The following is a 17,477-nucleotide window of genomic DNA, read 5'->3' on the forward strand; positions in this document are numbered from 1 at the left end:
CAGAGTAAATCAGCTTCAGTAATGATTCAAAATGTTATAAAGATGGGCGATCTGCTTTATAACCGTTAGAATAATAGCATCAGCAAGTTTAGTGGAAAGCAGGTTCATTATACTGTTAGGTAAAGACACTACAGTATTGGAGAGAGATCCCAAACAATCAGACGATCCCATTCCTGCAAGTGCTTGATAACAGGGAGCAGGAAGAGCTTCCTTTCACTGAACGAAAGTAATCGTGTCCAGACTGATGGTTTCTAAGGAAGCTGACATCAGCTTAGGGCGGCTAAGTTAGTGGCACCCAAGCACAGATGTCCAGACACAGTTGAAGTAAAAAGGAAATTATTATAAAAGTTCAAGAACCCTCTCTAGAGCTAGTTTTCTTGTGAATGTATAGATTTCCTACTATCCCTGTCCACCTGAATGCAGCAAAGCAAACCGCATGATTTTGTGGCACTTTGAACTTTGCAAACAAACATGCTGACAGCGGCTGATCGTTTCTGCTGGCGGCGACGACACAGAGGAGTCCTGCTGTAAGAACTAACCGTTATTAGTCCGCTGTTTGACAGCAGCGCCGCTTTGCGTCACATTTATCATCATAACCGCAGACAAAATGTCCCTGCGCTACTACAACAAAGTGGCTGTTGTCACAGGAGGATCCAAAGGGATTGGCAGAGGGATTGTCAGAGTGTTTGGTATGAAAATGTCTTTATTTATGCTGGCAGTTTGCGCATGCAGCGAGGAGTGGCGCACTGAACATTTTTGCGTCTTTTTTGTTGTTGTTGTTCTTTTATAGTGGAAAACGGAGCCAAAGTGGCGTTTTGTGGAAGAGAAAGTTAGTAAGGCTGTTTTTATTCTGCTACTTTGTAAAACAGTTACACGATTTCACTTTTGGCAGCATTTATGAAAAGAAAAATAATAGGATGCAGTGTTTTGCGGCATGATCAGACGTGTCTCGTAGGTGCAGCAGGTGAAGCTTTAGAGGCGGAGCTTAACAAGACCGGACCAGGCTCGTGCAAGTTTGTCAGAAGTGACATCTCCAAGGAAGAAGACATAGAGGTGAAGTGCAGCTTTGTGGGTGTGTGGTCTGAAATGGAAAGAGTCACATGATCACATGATGATCACGTGATGACCTCACTGAACTCAGAGAGCGACTCCTGCATTCACTGCGGATCCATTTGTCATTTATGGTTCCTCTTGTCTCTGCAGAGGCTGATTGCAGTCACAGTGGACCAGTTTGGTCACATCGACTGCCTGGTCAACAACGCAGGCTGGCGTGAGTCACGCATGCTTTTGTGTGTGTGTTGTTTTTTGTTTTACTTCCAATGAGACATGACAACAAGGCTGTGTTGCTTACTTTCTGTTTTTGTGTTTGAAATCTTCCTCTTCAGACCCTCCTCATAAACCCACTGACGACACCACAGCAGGGGAGTTCAGAGACTTGTTGAATCTGAACCTCGTCAGCTACTTTTTGGCGTCTAAAGTACGTTTTCACAGCTTTGGGTGCAAATAAATTCTGTCTTCTGTGGTAACAAAGACAGTCCTTAAGGATTAAAGTGATACATTTAAACACTGATGAATGAATGAAATAAAAAATAACTTTATTTTAAAACGACAGGCGGGAAAACAATATAGGAAAAAATGTTTTCAGTGGTCTTTAAAGTACACAAGAATACCCCTAACATGGAATCTACCCTTTCGTTGTGTCTACAGACCACCTGTGAGTTTCCAGGATTTTTGCATAGATTTTAGCCAAAGCCAGTCTGACTAACTAATAACACATAAACCTTTCACACTTTTCATTTCTGTTTGAGCTCTTGGAGTAATCGAAACATTACGTATAGAGGATCTTTGCACAACCTGAAAGTCTCGCTCTCTCTGCAGTATGTGTTACCTTACCTACGAGAGCGCCAAGGAAACATCATCAATATTTCCAGTCTTGTGGGAACTATTGGTCAGAAAGATGCTGCACCGTATGTTGCCACAAAGGTGAGCTTCTTTCCTCGTTTCCTAAATTTCAGCCCCATAGTACTTCATAGTATTGTAATGTGATGTTTTCTCCACAAGGGGGCGATCATTTCCTTGACAAAGGCAATGGCAGTGGATGAGAGTCGCTACAATGTGAGAGTCAACTGGTGAGGCAAACTGGCGCCTGAAAAAAAATCACCAGGGAGAACATATATTTTCAATCTCCAGATTAAATTAATTGGATTTCAATTTAATCACAAGGATAAGATATAAAAAAGTGTTATGCTATTAATGAATCGCAGGGGACAGCTTTGACTAATATATTAAAATACAGTTACTTCTGTGTGCTTTATATAGAGCTAACTAGTCTCATCCAATGGTTCCCAAACTAAGGGTTGGCCACTTTAAATGGTCCCAGTATCAGTCTCAGGGGTCGTGAGATATGAGCAGAAGTCAGAAAAACGTAATCTGTATTTCTTATTTGGACTTCTCTTCAGTCACTGCTGTCTGTGATAACTGCCACAAACCATAAAGCCCAACTTTCTTATATCAGCTCCCCCCCCCCCCCCCTTTTTTTTTAACTTAATTTCGTAGCCATCGTAGGCTTTTCTACAGTAGACAGTTCAAAATTACACATTCTGTTCTCATAAATCCACAAGACTAAGATACCAAACAACTATAATTACGCAGTGAAATAAAAAATGTGATTCTGATAAATAAAAAGAAGAATTCCGGTGTGATATAGAAACTGTAGAGATTCTACAAGTATTTAAGATAAGATAAGATAAGAGATAAGATAAGATAAGACTTTATTGATCCCACAACGGGGAAATTTTTCCGTCACCTCAGCTCAGGTACAGATATCAGAAGGAAATACAATAAGTAGAATCAATGAAAAAGGTAAGATAATACACTATATACAATGGTAGCATACACAGTATGTGATTATGGATATGGTTGGAAATATGGAAGACATAAACTATATAGCTTGATATAGCTATTGTACCACTACTATTCTTGTTTATAGACATGTACACACTAAATATACATATGTATAGTTATACATACATATATACCTGCACATGTCCATACACATGGAAGGTCCATAATGCATGAATTTCATTTCCTTTAATCTAATAATGCCTTTCTTTTTCTGATCGGAGTGTCTGGCTTTTGTTGCAGCATTTCACCAGGTAACGTGATGACACCTCTGTGGGAGCAACTAGCAGCACAGACACCAGACGCAGCTGCCACCATTAAAATGGGGGAAAATGCTCAGGTACGTTCAGGAAGGTGTTCAGAAGCCGTGCAGATTATGGGGGCTGGTTAGTAGTGAAGAGTTGAGTTATGCAAAGTCATTAATGAAAAGTTATTAAAATGTAATAAAAATGATCCGTGCCATCATCAAATCACAAAGAATCTCCACATTGGATCAGGGCAGCGAACGCCTCCGGTGCTGTTGGTCAGCAGGCTGCTGGTGGAAACTGTGCTACTGTTGCCTGAAAACAATGGAAGAGGAGAGGAGGAAGGTGTGTTAGGAGGCAGCGTGAGCGAGGGAAAGGCAGGAGTGTGGAGGTCAGAGATAGGGGCTTAATGTGAGGAGCTAGCTGATATGAAGGAGAGAAGGAAGGCGGATATTTTTCAGAGCAAGTGTCTGACAGAGATGAGAGTCTGCAAGGTGGTGTCATGGGAGATTGTAGCTAGGCAGCATGAGATAGAGACGAGGATCAAATGGTGGAAGTTGAAGAAGGAAAAATGTAAAGAATTCAGAGAGGAATGTCGACAGCTCTGGCTGGTAGGGAGGAGTTACCAGATGATGGGGAAAGCTGAAGTGATGAGGGAATGAAAACAAGGACACTTGGGAGAGGAATGAGAAAGTATTGGAAAGTGTTCAAAGAGTTTGGCAAAGAAAAAGCGGGATAGTCAAGAAGATGAAGACAGCTGATAGGAGTACTTGGAGGCTAGGTGTACAGCAAACACAGGTGGCAAAGGAGGAAAAGGCTTTTAGTGAGTTGTATGTGAGGCAGGACACTAAGGAAGGAGACTTTTATCGGTTCGCTAGGCAGAAAGATTGAGCTTGAAAGCCGAAAGTGCAACAGGACAGAGAGTGGAAATTGCTAAGATTTTTCACCGGGAATTACCAGGATGGACAATATTAGAAATGAATACATCAGAGGGACAACTCAAAGTTTGAGAGGCAAGGCTGAGATGGTTTGGACATGCCCATAAGAGGAATACTGGATATACTGGAAAAAGCAAAACTAAACTGCCACACACTGGAATCTCTCTGTCAGGCAGTCAGCATCGACGCCTTCAGTCTTGGATTGCAGCTAAACGAGTTTGTGTAACAGGCTGTTACTAGCTGTTGTTAAATTAGGATCTGTCATTTTCACACTTTTATTACGCCTGTTATCTAAATAATGGAGGATAGGAGACCCTCTGTTAAGCCTCTGTTAAGCCTCTGTCGCATTAGGAAGTTTGTAGTTTTCCCTGTTCATAAGTTGAGAAAGCTGAAATTATGAAATCTCCAGTTTTTGTTTTTTTTTTGGGGGGGGGGGGGGGGTTGCATGGGAAGTCCTACTGGAGTTTTTTGAAAAGTTTCTCCTTCTTGGCAAATACTTGTGAGCTAGGCAGCAACAGTTGGAACAGCTGCAGGCCTGTAGAAGCACAAAAACAAAAGGAATTTACCCAGTGCACCCAGAAATATGCAGTCTAGGAATGAGAAGTGACACACTTTCTTCTCCAACAGCTCATGGGTCGAATGGGGACTGAGGCTGAGTGTGGACTGGCTGCTTTATATCTGGCTGCTGAGGCCACTTTCTGCACCGGGATTGACCTGCTGCTCAGTGGAGGAGCTGAACTGAACTACGGCTTCAAAAGTCAGATCCAGTCCTAACAATCCTGAGTGTCCTTGTGGCGGAGATATGTGCAAATGTGCTGGTTACATGACTAAAATGAATACTAAATAATTTTGGATATAAGGAAAGCAATTATATTAATTGATTTCAACTAGTTTGGTGCTTGAAGTTGAACATTTAAAGCTTAAAATTTTGGCATCCTAACTTTGTAACTGGACCTGAACCACTCCCCTATGATTAGCCAATCAGCACTAGCCTCTCTAACCTATAATAACCTGCTTTCGCTTACCCCAATCAGAGGTTTTTCTTTTTTTCTTTTTTTCTCTCCCCTGATGCTTCCAAGGACTTCCTGAATGAGACTGCTGACCAATAAAACCGGTTACTACAACTGCAGAGCTAATTATTACCTTGATTTGGGTTTTTTTTAAAACACACTAACATCGTTGTGTCATTATTCTGAGACGTGTAATTTTTCTGAATTATTAAACTGGTAGAAAGGTTGAATAGAAGATCCTGAATATTTCAAAGTCGACACACGCTGCTCGTGTCCTGACGCTTCTGGGTTCAGGGACAGCAAGAAGGTCTCGTATTTCAAAGCGGAACGCTAGCTGACGTGGAGCGTTTGTTTCCACACGGACTAACAAAGTTGTTTATTATCACTGGCGTAGCGGCGATGGCAGCCCTCCGGACGGTGAGTCGATTGAGTGTCTGTGTGCTGTTTATTACCAGGTTGCTGTGATGTTGTGGGTAAATGATTAATCTTAATGGGTGATAAGGTGGCCGGTAATCATTAAAGAAGATAAGAGGCCAGTAAACCATCCTGGCCCACTGCTACTGGAGAATTCCGCGCGAGCGCGGAGCGTGGCAAAATTGTACAGCATGGAAAAGACCCAACTTAATGCAGAAATGTGGAGATTTTATGTCTTCTGCTTATGGTCAAAATAAAAACACACCAAAAACACTAAAAATATGCAATTGTTAATCTTAAAGGTGGTTAACAAATTCGGCTCACTTAGAGACAAAAAAATTGTATGTTTTTTGGGATCATTTGTTTCTGCTTAGGAAATTTGAGGTTTTCATGCGTGACGTTATGTTTTTGGTCAGTCTGTCTTGTGCGTCGACTTAAATATTAAAGGGCTTTTAGTTGATGCACATTTACAGAAAATGCAAAGTGTCTGTGTACATTGCTACCACGTTATTACTCTTGTGTTTTACATGTAGAATGAATAGAATAAGTTACTTTCCTGCTGTATTAAATGCCACAATTGAATGCAAGAAACTAAATGTTGCTTTGGGAAATAGGGACATATTTCATTCACCAGGTTTGTGTGTGGCAAAAATCAAAAAAATATAGCTAAGCTCTCATTGTACAATAAAGACCAAATCTTGCATCATCTTTCCGCCAAAATGCTTCCCTGGGCTCCATTGTGCAGAAATTATGGACACGAGGTGATAATTATATTGTCTGTCTGTAATGTCAGTGGTTTAGCTCTTTGACCTTCAAACATGCCAGAACTGGCCTGTCAGGTGAGCTGCCCTGTGGCCCTTTATCAATGCCAGCTGTCATTTACCAAATATTGGATTTTGATTTTAAACTACTTTAAATGTTGTTTCTATTGTATGCATACAATTAATTAGTTACAAACTTATTAGTTTGGTAAAGTTAAAACCATTTAGAAGCACAACCTGGATGTTTTAGCCCTGTATCCATTCTGCTTTTTTTAAATATTTAACAACTTTTCTAAATGTTTCTACTGTTTAACATTGTTTTTATTGTTAGAAAGAATCTAGTTGTGTATATTAATTATTTACCCAATATTTAACTGAGATTTAATCATTTCAACACACTTGTTAACTTTAAACGCAATAATTTACTAACTGGTCAACTTTTTCCTAGTCGTGTTGTAGCAGTCAAATTGTAATTTGTTTTCTTTCTTCCCTGAACTTGTCAGGCTAATTATTTCCATTTAGTCACATGTCACATAATAAGTCACATAATTTCACATAAAATGTGAAATTTCAAGAGATTAATTAGAAGATTCCATAGTTTAATACTTCCATAAGTATTAAACTGCCAGGACAGTTGATCTTAATACGGGTTAAATAAGTAAAAGTATAATATCCCATCCTGTCTTACCCCAGGGCTGAATTACCTTTAGATTTCTCATGTTACCTTGCCTGAACTCAAAGTATGAATGCCAAGATCTACGAAGCCAGTTAAGGAGTGACATTGATAATTTATGTACCTAAACTAATGATATGTTTTTATGAAATAAGCTTTTATGGTTGGCTGTTTCTATCTTCTTATTTTGAAGCCCTTATAATAATAATATAATAATATAATTCTGCAGAGAGCACCCTGCACATGTGATCTGATTCTATTTACAGCTCTTACGACTGTCTCATTCTGTAATGTGCAGACAATATGATTGGTGCTGAGTCACACACACACCCCTCAGAAAAAAACCAGTATTGCACAGTCTTCCTGTGTGTTCCCAGACGTGGCTCAATGATTGTCACCTGGAAATCAGAGCTTAAACTGTTATCTGTTAACATTTTGAAACTTTTTGATGGGTATTTAAAGAAAGCTGCCACATCTCGCAAAGAGTTTCATCATGCTTTCCTTGCAGGCACTCCATGGACGACTTCTTCAGACTTTCCCCTTTTCCTTTGGCTCGCTGCGGTTCGCCAGCTCCTTTAAGGTAATGAGGAAAACATTAACATTTTCTTTTTTCACCAGGTGAGACCTTGAATTACAGTCTGGCGAGCCTGTGAATGGCTGGTTTGGTATGGAGACCATGATGGTAACAGAAAGAATAGGATTTGTCTCTTTAGCTTGGTCGAGTTGCTTTTTATTTACAGTTTCTTTCCTTTTCTGTGTTCCCCTCACTCTGTGTCTGTTGTAATTAATTAATTCAGTTTAATTTAACCGGTTTAATTGTGTCCAAATGATCTGTTAACCCTTACCTGACTATGTTTAACCACCACCAATTGTCCTTTTGAGCATGCCGTGTCAATAACAGCAATTTAAAAAAAACAATCACTGTTTTCGTCGCCTGCTCTGCTCTTGTCCGTCTCCTTCTTTTTTCTCCACCCGTGTCCGGCTCGCCTGTCCATCTCCATCTCAGGCAGCAGGTCTCACCATTGAACGCAACACAGAATGCAAGCCGAAGCCCGAGCCCTCCACGCTGCTCTTCGGCAAACAATTCTCCGACCACATGTTGACTATCAACTGGTCGGAGAAGGGCGGCTGGGAATCTCCTCAGATCAAACCTTTCCAGAATCTGTCGCTGCATCCAGCTAGCTCTGCCCTGCACTACTCCATAGAGGTAAAGAACACTCTGCCAACGTGCAGTACATAAACATGCATGATATTTTCACTGGGTGCAGCACCCTCTGCTGTAGTGTAACATATAAGTGAGCCAGTAGACCAGGAACTTGTAATAACAGCCAATGGCTGACACATATCGCCCAATGAAATGGTTAGGTATTGTCCTCTCACCTGATAATTTGATGAATATCAGTGCCAGAATGGGCTTAAAGTCGCCATAACCATTCAGTAAAAGGGAAACACTGCCACATTCATCTATACCTACATAGTAACTAACAAAAGTTATTTGTTTCTACCTTCTCCAGCTGTTTGAAGGCATGAAGGCGTACCGTGGCGTCGACAACCACATCCGTCTGTTCAGACCCATGCTGAACATGGAGAGGATGCATCGCAGTGCAGACAGGAGCAGCCTTCCTGTGAGTTTGCACACCATCAGAAACCTTGACCCTAATATATCATAGACTGTATATAAAAGATGGATACCATCCAATGATTTTCAGGATACTCTTTCCAGATCAATAGATTATGAACATGCTAACTTTTGCTGTAAATGTGGGTATTTAAGGTGTCTGGTTGTTTTCTTGGTGGTTCTATTTTTTATCCCTGGAGGCTGCTCTTTGCAATATATATTGATATCAGTATTTTGTTTGTCCTTCACACAGTATATCATTTTAATCAGAGTGGAAACGCCTCAGAAAAGCGATTTTAGACCATCATGAGACACTGAGGCCTTATTCAGAGAGACTGTTGCACAGCATGACAAAGCGCTGCTCGTTCTTTGAAGCCAGTCAGCGCAGTGAGGCTGCTGAGCACATGGACGGCTCTGGCAAAAACACACAGCGTGGTCTGGCAGAAAAGTTGATCCAGACTTTTTTAATCCTTCATCTGGCAGCAAGTCAAGTGTCACGTTTGCTCAAAGCAAAGCCACATTTCTGCCCAAGATAAAAGATCAGGTTGCATCATGTGTTGTGGTCACGTCCCTGAGTTTTAATGCCTTAGATGTGTTGTTGCTCAACTCTTAAAACCCGTCGAATCTGGCACACTGGCGTGCATCGATGAGCATTTTCTCTTCATTCCCAAAATGTCAGTTACACTTGAGGAAGTGAAACTGGTAAAATACATATTACAACACTGCAAGCGGATTTGTGGGAGGGGTTGGATTAAACCTCATTAGGGAGGTGCTAAAAATTCCTCTTGCAGGAAGAATGCTGGTCATTCATTCTTTGGAGTGGAAAAACTCCATGATTCAAACTGGACTTGGGTCTCATCGCCTTTATGAGCTTTAACCTCACCCTGTGTTGCTTTATCTCAGTGCTGCTGTTGGTCTAAATGTGCTGTCGATGCTAATTCCTTAGCAAGGATCTAAAAAGCTCAAACTTGAGCTTTGGGCTCATGAGTTACATGTAACAGAGTATAGAGAAAACTACGTTTGGCTGCTCCCTTGCCTTACACTCACTACACTAGGGAGATGTGCATGTTTGATCTGGCAGGGTTTTAACCCGCCTGACGCAACGCCAAAGGGGATTTGCGTCTACGCTGGAAACGAACTAAAGCTTTCCACCACCACACAGGAATAGGTTATCTTTACAGTTTCATAAACGGGCTTTTTACACACCCTCCTGATGTCCTGGTACCAGAGTTCAAACCTCAATCAAACTATTATCCGGCGCCACACCAAAAAATGAAAACACCGAAATTAGATGTGCTTAAATGTCAAGAAAACATTATTGTGAAACTGTTTCACAGGGGAAACAAACTTTCGGTATAACTAAGATACTGTGAGTATGCAATATAGATGTATTTGGAAGAGTCTTGAAAGTGTCACGCAAGACTTCTGTTTGTCTTTCTGTTCTGCCTCCAAAAAGGCCTCAAGGAGAGCCTGGCTGCTGTTAGAAGTAAAGATAAACAGGGAGGATCGTAGATACTGAAGATGTGGGCTCGGCTGTTTTCCTATTTATGCTTTATTCTTTGTTTATAAATGTTTATGTTTATATGTTTATATCTAGAATCCATCACTGACACGTCATGAATAAATTAATCTAGAGAATTATAATGTTAATTTGTGACACTCGTTTAGTTTTTGTGTTGATTTTACCCCATGTATATTTCTCCAAAGATAGGATATTCTTGTGTTACTGCAGCCAAAAAATTAAGTACAGCTTATAATAAAGTAGAATACAGCAATAAAATATAAGAAAATTTGGGTAAAATATGCAAAAGAAGAAAGACTCTCAGTAAATAAAAATCGAAATAACATGCAGTCACATGCTTTGTAAAATGTTGACTACATAAAGGATAAATAATAAAGGATCATTACATTCATTCCAGCACCAGCAAATGTCAGCATTAAAGAAGCTCAGTGTGATAGAGTGCAGGGTGAAAATACACTGAATGATGACATGAGAGAACAGGTAATTGTCTACTATACAGATAAGATGGCTTATAAAGTTAGTGCGTGAGGTGATGACAGCGATCAGTATCTGTCCTCGTGGCTGCCAAGACAAAACAGTCTGCCGGAGAAAGTAAGTAGTGCAGAGAGCGCGGGAGTAGATGGATAAGAGTTTGTAAGCGACCTCCTCTCCACCACAGCCAGAGTCATTTGGATGATATTATATTAGCCAGATTAATGGTGAAAGCTTACTGTTGAATGTCTTTTCCCTGTGCAGCTGTTTGATAAAGGAGAACTGCTGGAGTGCATCAGGAAGCTGGTGGAGATCGACCAGGAGTGGGTCCCCTACTCCCAGGATGCCAGCCTCTATATCAGACCCACTTACATTGGAACAGAGGTGAGCTTTAGTTTCACTAAAAGGCCTTTGCAGGTTCCACGTCAGCCAGGTTAATTAAATCAGGATGTGCTTGAAATGTCCTTCTCCTCATTAACAGTCTCCTCTTGTCTTTTCTTACCTCACATCCAGCCGTCTCTTGGCGTGTCTCGTCCAGGAAAAGCTATGATCTTCGTCATCATCGGCCCAGTCGGGCCGTACTTTTCAACGGGGTCCTTCAACCCAGTGTCCCTGCTGGCAGACCCTGCGTTTGTGAGAGCTTGGAAAGGAGGTGTTGGGGCCTACAAGATGGGAGGGTAAGTTTTTACCCTTAAGTGTGCATTTGGTGTCTGTCTCGCTGTGGTTATCAGTCGATTTTGTGCATAAAAAGAACAATTCAACACAATTGAGTTTGAAGGACGTCTGAGAGAAACCGGTAAACAAAGTTGAAACTAATTTACTGACGATATGAAACCCAAACAAGCAGAAAGAAGTATAAAAAAACCAGTATAAAAGACATTTTTAAAAAGTATTTTAAAAAATCGGAGGTAGTTTACCAGCTTCACAGCTCTGTAATGTTCAGGTGGACTTTCTGCAGTGCTCCACACCACAGCTGTGTTTTCATTCAGCAGTGGGATCTGGTGGAGACGAGAAAGCCGGCCTGAGTGTCAAAAAGGAAAGAGCTCGTGTGATATTTTAGGTGGTGTATTTGCATTAAAATCAGCCTTAAAATATTCAGCATTAACCGTACAGCTGGTACATTAATGGTCTGGACCGTCACCTGTGCTTTTGAAAACATCTGCAGTTAGGTCAAAAATAATCACGAGACTGAGGAGACAAATCGGCGTTCCTATAATCTCCCCTGATTCCATGCAGCCTGTAATCACGGCCCTGCTTCCACATGACTCTGCTGTCCTACATCAGCACCTGCTCGGCTCCGGCGTGATTACGTAACACCGCTGAACGCCCACTCGATTCGCTAAGCCAACAAATCTGCTCTCCTCCATCAAAGTGGAGTAAACACTTCAGCTGTCGGGCCTGATTTAGCAGCAGTAGCCACACGACTCCAGTGGAGCTGAGAGTAATTCGGTGGGCTTACGTTGTTTGTTACCTCTGCTAAGGAGTTTATTTTACTGGTTACTTTTTAGTACAAGATATGGCAAAATTTAACTTATATCTTCACATATTCATATCAAACTGAAAAAGGAAACACTGTGAAATATCATCTCAGTGCTCTGAAGAAAATATCAGAAACTAATCCAGATCCAGGTTTCCTCTTAGATCCCAGGACTCACTTCATGCATGGTCTGAAGGGAATTTTCAGCCTGGCTGGAGGTTTCTAGTCTGTGTAGATTAAGAGCTTTGCAGTCTTGTTTAGCTGATTGTTTAAATGTTATTGTGCATTTACTGGTACAGAAAGTAGAGCCTGATTGATGCTGACGTTTTAGATATGATCACTAAAGCCAGAGCACATCAGTCGAGCAGTGTAGTTGGAACTGGACTGTGATTTTTATACTAGACAAGCAGATAAAATCCTTTATTAAAGCTATTTATTTTTTATCATTTGAGGCTTTTATCCAGAATCAAATCCATTTTATCTTTGAAAATTTGTGAATGTCTCATTCATGCTTTCATCACAACGCGTCTGCACTGCTGCTTGAAGGCGTTTCACCTCTCGTTCGAGACGTTTCCTCAGTTTTAAGACGAAAGGTGAAGAATTCAGGGAGTTTTCACTTAAAAGGGTTGTTGACCCACTATTGATTGTTTGCGGGTGTGTGGGTCATTATCAGCAGAGGTTATAGGTGAAACCGTTGTGAGACCTTGCCTCACCTTATCATGTGACCCACTGAGATAAAGAGGAGATAAGGATGGCAGACAGCCCTCCCCCTCTGTTCGAAGAAGGTCGTTCACAGTGGGCATAGATGGCTTCTTTCACTCTCCTTTCAAACTATCTGTGTTCTTGGTCCAAAATGTGAACGTTTGCATCCTCGAAAGCGTGACCTTTGACCTTTAGATGCATATGTACAGCTGAGTCTCGTCCCATCGAGGTGGCTCTTCTATGTTGTGCCATGCATTTATGGAGTGGCTGTTTAGTTTCTCCAGTCTAGATGTCTCAGGGACTCCTCGCTGCACTGCACACCATACACTGTGTTGAACTCATGGAGACATATTGAAAGCACAGAACTACAGCTCTGCTACGTCAGTCGAGCCGGTCTGCATTTCTGCATTCCTGACATTAAAGCAGAACATCACAGAGGGCTGTACGTCAGGGTCTCTGTATGCTCTGTATCGAAGCTAATGCAGCTTGAACTTAGTGACGCTCAGAAAGAGCTCAACTCAAGGCTGGCTTCTTAACACCATTGTTCATTGTTTATTCTTGTCAATCCAGAAATGATTGCAGTTCTGTGGTTCTCACGATGTTCCTTCTAACAGTCGTGATATTAACAGGATGCTTCCTCGTCAGCACAAACACCTTTTCTTTGGGTGCTGGTCTGGTGCCCGTGCACAACAACGGTTGCTAAGTCATCATTCTTTGGACTGAAAACCTTTGGACTGTGTCTTCCTCACTTCTTGAAATTAATTATTGTTGGATTGTGTGACTTTACTTTGGTTACAGGTTGTGATTTTGGCGGTCGTTACGACTCGGCTCGAGATGACCGTAACAAGAGCGGGGTTACGCTCTTGTTACACCAACACAGGTTACGGGGCCTGTGTTGGTGCGGGGGGTGGCACCCCCCGCACCAACACAGGCACATAACAGCGGTGTAAGGCTTTTAATTGATGACTAAATATGTTATTTAAATGAAAAACGAGGAGAGAAAATGTGCTAATACTCTTGTGTTCATTTCAGTCTCTGTGGAGGATGTTGTGGAGGTTTATTTGTAAATCACCGGTGCTACATGTTGGCACTGATGTCGACATCAGCAGTTTTCATTTATTATTTGCATGTTGTATCTTCTTACCTGCGCGCCTCCTGCCATGCAACACACCTGCACGAGTCATCCTCAGAATAGTCCCATTCATAGATGTATGGCCCCACTACCACTGACTGCCACCTGGTGTGCAAAACATGCATTACACCAAAACAAATACAAACAAGAAATGTGTCTTTATATTATGTTTTTCAGTCCAAGCCGCTCTGTTCATATGTAATAAATCAGGCCGTCTGTCTTATTTAACTTCTTTCCAGTAACTACGGCCCCACAATAGCGGTGCAGAACGAGGCAGTGAAGCGAGGCTGTCAGCAGGTCCTCTGGCTGTATGGACAAGATGAGGAGATCACCGAGGTCGGCACCATGAACCTCTTTATCTACTGGACCAATGAGAAAGGAGGTCAGAATCTTTTAGTTCATATTTGGTTGTTTTTTCCCCAGTCATCTTTTTATTGTTCACACAGTTTAAAACTGCTCTTGTGAATTTTTCCTCTGTGGATGCAGAGAAAGAGCTGGTGACCCCGCCGCTGGATGGCATTATTCTCCCAGGAGTGACCAGACAGTCACTGCTGGACCTGGGAAGATCCTGGGTAAGAGACCAAACACACGCTGTTAGGTCAACAAGACAGCTGCCTGAGCCCCGCCCACACTGAAAGTCCAGCACAGACGCAGGATAAGCAGAAATCGAACAACAGGAGTCTCATTTTTAGTCTGAGTCTTAGTTATTTTGTAGCATCCCAGTGCTTGCTAGCATTTCCCAGCATGATGTTCAGTGGTGTCATCTTTTGCAGACGAGCGTTTCCTAGTTTCAGAAATTGTCTTGAACAAATTATTTTGGTTGGTCGGGCTTCTCCGGGTTGCCAGGTGGGAATTTAATGAGGCATTCCAGCTGAAAGATTACGATTGGGATTTCCAACTTCTACCTTTGAATGGAGTGCAGCAATAAAATAAAATAATTTCTTTGTGTGTTTCTGTCAGGGAGAGTTTAAAGTCACGGAGCGGTCTATGGTCATGAAGGAGCTGCTTGGAGCTCTGGATGCCGGGCGAGTCCTGGAGGTGTTTGGTGCAGGGACGGCCTGCGTCGTCTGCCCCGTCGGCAGCCTCCTCTACAATGGAAAGGTGGGAGTTCATCTCCTGGTTCTGATGCTGCTTATTTTTCACGAGTAATAGTGACGTTGCTGGGTTTCCTGTGGCCCATTATCAAACATGAACATTTAATTTTTCTGCTTTGCTGAGTCATCAGGCAACATTTGTGGACAAATAATCACGTGTTCATTTTTAAATATTCATGTTTGACGGTGTGAGGAATCCATGGAAATCACCAATAACGTCAATATTTCCTTCTGTTTTCTCTCAGACGTACCAGATCCCCACCATGCAGAACGGTCCAGATCTGGCCAAAAGGTTCTACAAAGAGCTTACTGATATTCAGGTAAGAGCGTCACCACATTTATATCCCAAATCTAAATATTAGGCATCTTTAAAGTGATCAAGGGAACTTGAATGCTGCTGCTTCCAAGTGGCAGCAAGAGGGAACTGAAAAATACAGGGTCCAGATTCCTAAAGTGTATCGAAGGCAGAAATGTGTAGTATTTTCATTAGACCTCTTCTGCACACAGTTCTCTTTTAGCAAGATATGCGCACAGATGTGCAGAATTATTAGGCATCAGATTAAATTTAGTGTATGTAAACAGAACCAAAACTCCAAACGTGTGCATGCTGGGTCACAAGAAGCTATTGTCTATGCATACTCTCTCACCCACAGACAGAATAGAAGATGGATGTAGCCACTGTGGCATTTGAGCAGTGAGCATATTATAGATAACTCTCCTTTTAGTTGTAGAAGGGCCACTGTTTACAAAAGACTTCAGGTTCTATTAAATATTTAACTAGAACCCGAGCTTATGAAGTCACTGAGATCACCGAGCAAAGACGATCAAATTCCCATAAACATCAACTCTTTGCAGCCAGAGAAGTCGCCCCCTGCTGGCCATTAAAAAGAACTCTGGCTTAAAGCTCTTCTATACTGGCTACAATCTTTAGGCCTCAGAGCTGTGCCCATTTAGTCACAGAGACACAAAACACACCCATGCACGTTTTGTTTTTTCTTTAACACATCTGACCTTGATGTCGATCAGTCCGACAGATATTCTTCGTTCTCAGATCAATAATCAGTAAAACATGATATTGAAAAAGTATTTATTTATGACTTGTTTTATGACAGTCTGCTATTGGAATAACAGCACTTGTTGCAGGCCTAGCTTATCCTGTGACTTTCTATATGTGAATTCATTTCCTTCCTCTGTATTTATTTGTTTCCCTCTCTTCTTTTGCTTCCTTGTGTTTCCTGCAGTACGGACGCACACAGAGTGAATGGGCTCCACTGGTTGTTTAAACAGCTACTTTGCACATGCCGGTTGTATCAACATTTAATCCGCTAATTTTAGTTTGGAACAACCAACAGCGACCCATCCCCTCCCCCCGCCCCCACCGCACTCCTTTCATCTAATGAATGCACTCCTGCTTCGTCACTCGGGGACACAGACGCCTCTCTCTTCCTGTCTTTTTGGACGCCTTTCACGGATGTTACTGTCTCAGAAAACCAGTTGGTGGTTTGAATGCAGCAATACTAACGGCGACGTTTGCCGATATCAAGTCCGAAGAAAATTTTAATTGTTGGAGGGGAAAAAAATAGATTTTAAATATTAACATGATTCACAGCATTAATACAGGCTAAACTTCACTCAGATGCTCGTACTTTAATTTTAATCAGCCCTGCATTAACAAACAGGCACAAAGTTTGACATGTTTCAGGTGTCGTAGTCACAAGCTACAGGTTTGTATTTGGTGTTTAAGACTTTGGTAGTTACTGTTACTCATCAACAAATGAATTAAAGCGAATCTCACAACAGCAGTTGCTATTAGCTCGTGGTATTTAACCTAAAACCTTTAACTGCTACATGTGAGTAGCCAAAACTGGAATAGCCAACCTTGTAAGGATGTGTTATTTCTTATTGTCGTGTATTTGGCGAACTGATCTGTAATTTTTCATGGGGCCACGTCGCTTGGACACCAGCGTTTGCACTGAGCTTAGTTGTAACATCTGTGTGTGACTCGGCTTTTTAGAAAGTAATCATGAGTGGGTTTTAATGTTTGTTGGTTTTATTTGTAAAGACTTTGACAGCACAAAAAAAGATTTGAGCAAGCAGCAGCACGCACAAACAGAAGGACTGCTGAACGCCGACACGCTGCAGACGAGAGAGACTGTTAGATGCTGCACTCCTGAAAAATACTGTACGGTAGCAAATAGACTGTTGATATTTTAGAGTGTTTTAAATTATAATTTTTTTCCTCCTCGTTGTTATGTGAAATTCGGACGACTGTCTTCCAGAGTACTTGACTGTGTCACCATGTGTTTAGCTGTGACTTTCTCTGCTATATTTATATGTAAGTCTCCTCTGTCCAAGTGCCTGATCTGTCTGTCAGCTTCTTCATCTGTCATTTAAAGCTGCTGATTTTGTCTTTAGGGGATGTAGCTGGATATGTAAAGCAATATCTGTTTAGTTTTTTAAATGTGTTGTTAGCTTTATTTGGCTGTTTTTGTTTTTACATTAAAGCCAGGTTGAGTTCA

The 17,477-nt window shown here is 41.6% G+C and overlaps 2 protein-coding genes across 5 annotated transcripts; both read left to right on the forward strand.

Moving 5' to 3' along the window:
* The first annotated feature begins 434 nt into the window (after positions 1-434).
* On the forward strand, positions 435-5,213 carry hsd17b14 (hydroxysteroid (17-beta) dehydrogenase 14). Of its 2 annotated transcripts, none has more exons than XM_085157546.1 (9): positions 435-689; positions 791-829; positions 956-1,053; positions 1,204-1,291; positions 1,386-1,477; positions 1,879-1,983; positions 2,062-2,129; positions 3,145-3,241; positions 4,712-5,213. In XM_085157546.1, the coding sequence occupies exons 1-9, from the start codon at positions 608-610 to the stop codon at positions 4,856-4,858; spliced, it is 816 nt and encodes a 271-aa protein (XP_085013672.1). In that variant the 5' UTR covers positions 435-607; the 3' UTR covers positions 4,859-5,213. The 2 variants fall into 2 exon arrangements, with proteins under 2 accessions (XP_085013672.1, XP_085013673.1); XM_085157547.1 differs by having other exon boundaries at positions 447-689; positions 1,204-1,270.
* Positions 5,214-5,350: 137 nt separating this feature from the next.
* bcat2 (branched chain amino-acid transaminase 2, mitochondrial) lies at positions 5,351-17,477 on the forward strand. 3 transcript variants are annotated; one of them, XM_085157545.1, is made up of 11 exons: positions 5,351-5,511; positions 7,451-7,522; positions 7,740-8,149; positions 8,457-8,567; positions 10,818-10,937; positions 11,067-11,230; positions 14,104-14,246; positions 14,351-14,436; positions 14,825-14,965; positions 15,204-15,278; positions 16,200-17,477. In XM_085157545.1, the coding sequence occupies exons 3-11, from the start codon at positions 8,039-8,041 to the stop codon at positions 16,239-16,241; spliced, it is 993 nt and encodes a 330-aa protein (XP_085013671.1). In that variant the 5' UTR covers positions 5,351-5,511; positions 7,451-7,522; positions 7,740-8,038; the 3' UTR covers positions 16,242-17,477. The 3 variants fall into 3 exon arrangements, with proteins under 3 accessions (XP_085013671.1, XP_085013669.1, XP_085013670.1); XM_085157543.1 differs by having other exon boundaries at positions 7,949-8,149; XM_085157544.1 differs by lacking the exon at positions 5,351-5,511 and having other exon boundaries at positions 6,840-7,522.

This window comes from Neolamprologus multifasciatus, chromosome 4 (assembly GCF_963576455.1).
Source record: "Neolamprologus multifasciatus chromosome 4, fNeoMul1.2, whole genome shotgun sequence".
Classification (NCBI taxonomy): domain Eukaryota; kingdom Metazoa; phylum Chordata; class Actinopteri; order Cichliformes; family Cichlidae; genus Neolamprologus; species Neolamprologus multifasciatus.

Coding starts and splice junctions, on each gene's coding strand:
- hsd17b14 (XM_085157546.1), top strand. CDS start 608: ATGTCCCTGCGCTACTACAACAAAGTGGCTGTTGTCACAGGAGGATCC. Junction 690..790: donor AGGGATTGTCAGAGTGTTTG/GTATGAAAATGT, acceptor GTTCTTTTATAG/TGGAAAACGGAGCCAAAGTG. Junction 1,478..1,878: donor GCTACTTTTTGGCGTCTAAA/GTACGTTTTCAC, acceptor CTCTCTCTGCAG/TATGTGTTACCTTACCTACG.
- bcat2 (XM_085157543.1), top strand. Junction 7,523..7,948: donor GGTTCGCCAGCTCCTTTAAG/GTAATGAGGAAA, acceptor TCTCCATCTCAG/GCAGCAGGTCTCACCATTGA. Junction 14,966..15,203: donor GCCTCCTCTACAATGGAAAG/GTGGGAGTTCAT, acceptor GTTTTCTCTCAG/ACGTACCAGATCCCCACCAT.